Below are 5,446 nucleotides of genomic sequence, written 5' to 3'. Positions count from 1 at the left end.
ATAAAAATATTGCAGGTTCCCCTTTCCATAGCCCCCCGAAACCCTCCCCTGCCACATACAACAGGGAGTCTCTCTCTACAATGGCAGGCTATGAAACCCACCACCAGAGCCATCATCATCATCACCAGCAGCAACAAATCCCTAAAGAAACAGCTTTCCAAGCCATAAACACCATAATCCAGCTCCACTTTGAAAAAACCCTTGAAAAGAAAAGAGCTATAGACCTCCAAAAGAAAGAACTTCACAAACTCTTCCTTCTCTTCTTCATCTTTCTTTCTCTCATTTTCATGGCTGAAGCTCAACCTAATCGCCTTCAATGCCGCCATTGCTGGGTACCCATTACTCTCCTCTCTTTATCACACCTCATCTTCTATGTCTCAGTGGCTCAAACCCTTAGGTGCATCAATGGATTCAAGTACCAAAGAAGGTGTCACAAGCTCACTCTTGGTTTAGCTACTGAGAAGTTAAGAGAGTTGAAGACGAGATTAGCTAGTGGTGGTAGTGACCAGTATGGCCATGAGCTAGTTGTTGTTAGTGATGAGGGTGAACTTGAGATTCATTATCAAGAACCACCTGAGAGTTACTTTGGTAAGTTTAAGAGGAACTGGGCTTTGCATTTTGGGTTCTTGATCTTGATCTACAGCTTCATGGTATCTTCTTCCGTTGTTCTTCTTTGTTATTAGCTAGCTTTCCTGGGTTTGGAAAAGAAGTCTAGGTGCTTAGTTGAAGACCGGTTTCTAGTAGTCTTAGCTTAGTCTGAGGATGTTGTCCAAGAGACTAGCCTCAACTTTCAAGAATTTGATGTAAGAAAGAATTTGTTTTCATGTGTGAAAATGAAATTCTTGATTTCAATGTCAATCTGGATCTCCTCTTTATTTATAACAATCTAATAGTGTAAAATTCTGGGAAATCTTATTGGTTTCATATTTTATATTGATTCAACTTTCAAGGATTTCTCTTTTTTATGCAAAAAAAAAAAAAAAAAAAACAAGAGAGGTCTTAGTGCCAAAGTCATTAAACCCGACTTTGGGTTAATAAAGTGATCAAAATGGTGTTTTAATTTATTAAAAAAAAACTACAAGAATTGTTGTTCTGAAAAGGCAAAAAAAAAAGAAAATATTTAGACCTGATTATCAAATTGTGTAGGGTTTAATTAGTTAAACTCTCATTTGGTTTTCTTAAAACCTAATCCGAGCTGGATCTTGAATCAACTCGCTCAAACTACAATATTTACTGTGCTAACCTTGCAATTAATTAATTTATTGACATTCAAAGATGCTAGGAGGTCGTTCCTGGGCTTTTTGACCACCTTCATAGGATACTTTTGCAACATTTTCTTACTCCCCTTTTGATGTAAAATGAAGAAGACGAAAGTCTTTAACTTTTTCCTGGATTGCTGAACATTGTCAGAGAAAATAAAATACAGTAAAATGTACGAAACTCATTAGTTTATCTATGAATATGCAGTTGTATTGATTTATATATATTATATTTGGTGTTTCTCGATTTGAAATTTGAATGGAAGAGGAAAACTACCCGTTCAAAATCAAGCCCTGTGAATTTGTTTTTGTTTTAAATTATTTTTTATATTTTTTTATTGTTTTAATATGTTAATATTAAAAATAAATTTTAAAAAATAAAAAATATTATTTTGATATATTATTTTTAAATAAAAATATTTTGAAAAACAGAAAAAATATTTGTTTTTACATTTTAAAAGTATTTTTTTAAAAAAATTAAATTTTATTTTATTTTTTTATTTACTTCAAATTAATTTTTTTATGTTTTAAGATTATTTTGATGTACTAATATCAAAAATAATTTTTTAAAAATAAAAAATATATTATTTTGATGCATTTCTAAGTGAAAAATATTTTGAAAAACAACCACAACCACACTTACAAACACCGAATAATTTTGAAATTTTCTGATCTTTTTAATTTTAAATTATTTTTTATATATTTTACCACTTTTAAGTACGGTATTAAAAATAAATTTTAAAAACTAAAAAATAATTTTTTAAAAATCACGTAGGCCATTCTATTGTCTTAGAAGTATTTAGCTATTGTTTGTTGTACATTTCTTTTTGGGATTACTTGGACACTTGAGAGTTAATAAAATCTCCATCAGTATCCTCAAATTTTAATTTATTTTTCCAACTACCAATACAAATTTCTATATAAAGCTGGTGAGGCACGTCAATGGTGGTAAAATCTTCATTCATATCAGCCAGCAACTATCCTCAAAAAATCGGAGTCGAGTCCTCTAGTTTCAACTATTCTTTTCTTTTGCTCTTATAATAATCCTCCACTGCCTGGCTTAGGTCTTGGTCTAGGCTAGATTAGTGAAAATAATTGGGTTTTTTTTGGGTCTCAAATAACATCTTTTTAGGGTTTTCTTTTTTTAATAAAAAAAATCAAATGTTCTTCATGGGACAGGTTATAAAACAAAGTAATGTAGTGTTAAAATCACAATATGTTCCAGATAATCCTCAACTAATATGTACACTTTCATGCATCAGCCCCTTTTCAGTTTTTGAAGAAGAATTGAAGAATTGAAGATTTTGTTATTTTTAAAAGATAATCTTCTATTTTAAACCAAATCCAAATAAAATCGAATAATGTAGTGTTTTATTTTTCACAGTGACCCACTGCATTTGGTAAAGATTAAGTATTTTTAGACTTCTACTAGATAATTACCAGCACTATCCTATAGATCGGATCAAATTTTTCTAGATCAAGTTTTTCTAGATGTAAATAAAATATTTAGATGTTGTTAATGTATTTTTAACCGGGAAAAAAAATATCTAAACTACATGAGGATTAATTTGATGTGACCTAATTAATTTGGTATATCCAAAAACAACCCAGATGATCAGTAAAAATATAGTTTGACTAAAAAAAATCAAGATAACATCTTTTTTTAAATATTAAAACGGCAACGTAATAGATCAACTCATATCAATTCAGGTTAATCTGTCAAATCTATTACTCAGGTCACGAGACCCTAATAACCCTATAAAAATCAAATAAAAAATAATTATTAAACTCTATTCTCAATTAATTTAATGTTGAATAATGAAATTAAAAACAAAATTCAACTAAAAAAATCAGTCGAGTTAACCCGAGTTAACATGTTATACCCGGGTCATGAGAAGAGGATAAACAGCTAACCCAAATATACCCAAGTTAAACTGTCAAACTCGGGTTAAGAGACTGAGATAACTTCATAGAAAACAAATAAAAAAATCAAGATAACATCTTTTTTTAAAATATTAAAACGACAACATAATAGATCAATTCAGGTTAATCTGCCAAATCCATAGTTTTAAAACCCGACCTGGGGGTTGACCTGACTAAAAGACCGGGTCCCGGATTTTATGGGTCAACCCGGGTCAACCGGATCAACCCATAAAACCTGGGTTATTTAGGGGGTCGGTTAGGTTAAAGTATATTTACACTTTCTGGCTCCTTGAAATGCTTTCCGGGACAAACTTGTCTGTTTCTCCATCACTTTAACCTCCTCTTTCACTCCTTCCTTCTTGCTTTCATTTATTGCATAGCAAAAGAGCTCACCTTTCTTTGAATCTGCCTCACCTCATTTTTTGAAAGCCTTTCCCCTGGGGTGAACACCATACATCCTGCTGCCTCGGGACGACTACACCTTACATCATAGCAGAACGATCAAATAAAGGTGGAAACCCCGACCCCTGCTGCAACTCCTATCTGGTGAAGAAACCTCGCTTATGGGCTCATAATCGTAGCTCTTTTGCATGAATCTGCTCTTATTGCCTGCTATTGAATCAGATGCAAGTCTTTTGAAATGCTTTAGTAACCTACTTCATGCCATTGTCGGTATAAAGGTTCTTTTTTTTTCTTTCTTTCTTTTCTTTTTCACTGGTAGATTGTGAAGCACGATTCTTGCTCCTTGATGCCCCCATGCTTTAAAACTTAAAAACACCACACAAACCCTCTCTCTTTTATATCTTTTCCCTTCAAATTTTTATGGATTTGATGATGGTAATAAAGCTTGTGGTGCTAGTACTGTTACCTTGCCTCTCTCTCTCTCTCTCTCTCCTGGAAGTGTGAGTTTGGTCTCATTTAACCTTCAATTTTCTTCAAGTTACAGTCATCAATTGTCAGGGCTAGAAGGAAAAAATGGGAACCCAACGCCAATCCTCAAGATCTCCAAACCCAGATTGAACTCCAAAACACCGGGTCTCGCCCTGGTTTGCCCAGGTCGCCCGTTTTCCGGGTCGACCGGGTTTCGCCTGGCCAACTCCTTGGCGGGTTTTTACTTAGACCCGGACCGGTCCCAGACCAGGGTCGGCCGAGTCCCGGGTCAACTTGCCGGGCCGGTCCGGGTTTTAAAACTATGGCCAAATCTACTACTCAGGTCACGAGATCCTGATAACCCTATAAAAATTAAATAAAAAATAATTATTAAACTCTATTATCAATTAACCTAATGTTGAATAATGAAATTGAAAACAAAATTCAACTAAAAAAATCAGTCGAGTTAACCCGAGTTAACATGTTATATCCGGGTCATGAGATGAGGATAAACAACTAACCTGAATATGCCCAAGTTAAACTGTCAAACTCGGGTTAAGAGACCGAGATAACTTCATAGAAAACAAATAAAAAAATATAAAGTCAAATAAAAAAATCAAGATAACATCTTTTTTAAAATATTAAAACGGCAACATAATAGATCAACTCAGATCAATTCAGGTTAATCTGCCAAATCTCCTACTCAGGTCACGAGACCCTGATAACCCTATAAAAATCAAATAAAAAATAATTATTAAACTCTATTCTTAATTAACCTAATGTTGAATAATAAAATTGAAAACAAAATTCAACTAAAAAAATCAGTCGAGTTAACCCGAGTTAACATGTTATACTCGGGTCATGAGATGAGGATAAACAACTAACCCGAATATATTCAAGTTAAACTGTCAAACTCGGGTTAAGAGACCTGAATAACTTCATAGAAAACAAATAAAAAAATATAAAGTCAAATACCCAATCAACCTAAATGTTGAAGGATGAAATTGAAAAAAAAAATTAATTGAGAGAAGAAAAAAAATGAGTCAACCTGGCAAACCAACAAATCTTGTAATCCGGATCATGAGATCGCGATAACTCCATATAAATTAAATAAGAAAACAATTATAAAACCCAATTTTGAATCGACTTAATGTCGAAGGATGAAGTTGAGAAAGAAATTAATTATAAAAATGATAAAAAAAAATAATCTGAGTCAATACGGCTAACTCGCAAAACTCGCGACTCGGATCATGAGACCAAGATAACTCTATTAAAAGAAAATCAAAACAAATTATGAAATAAAATGCCCAAATACCCGATAAATCCAATGTTGGGAGGATGAAATAAATAAAAAGTTAAAAAAAAGTTCTAAAAAATATCAAGGGCTTTTTCAC

The 5,446-nt window shown here is 32.8% G+C and overlaps 1 protein-coding gene across 1 annotated transcript; it reads left to right on the top strand.

Annotated features, from left to right (window-relative positions):
* Nucleotides 1-910, top strand: LOC7492026 (uncharacterized). Its single transcript, XM_002298676.4, has one exon. The coding sequence runs from the start codon at nucleotides 81-83 to the stop codon at nucleotides 681-683; it is 603 nt and encodes a 200-aa protein (XP_002298712.4). The 5' UTR covers nucleotides 1-80; the 3' UTR covers nucleotides 684-910.
* Nucleotides 911-5,446: the final 4,536 nt, after the last annotated feature.

This window comes from Populus trichocarpa, chromosome 1 (genome assembly GCF_000002775.5).
Source record: "Populus trichocarpa isolate Nisqually-1 chromosome 1, P.trichocarpa_v4.1, whole genome shotgun sequence".
Classification (NCBI taxonomy): Eukaryota; Viridiplantae; Streptophyta; class Magnoliopsida; order Malpighiales; family Salicaceae; genus Populus; species Populus trichocarpa.
This window is presented reverse-complemented; position numbering and strand designations above follow the sequence as displayed.

Bases quoted from the DNA above. Each gene is read 5' to 3' on its own strand.
- LOC7492026 (XM_002298676.4), top strand. From the start codon at position 81: ATGGCAGGCTATGAAACCCACCACCAGAGCCATCATCATCATCACCAG.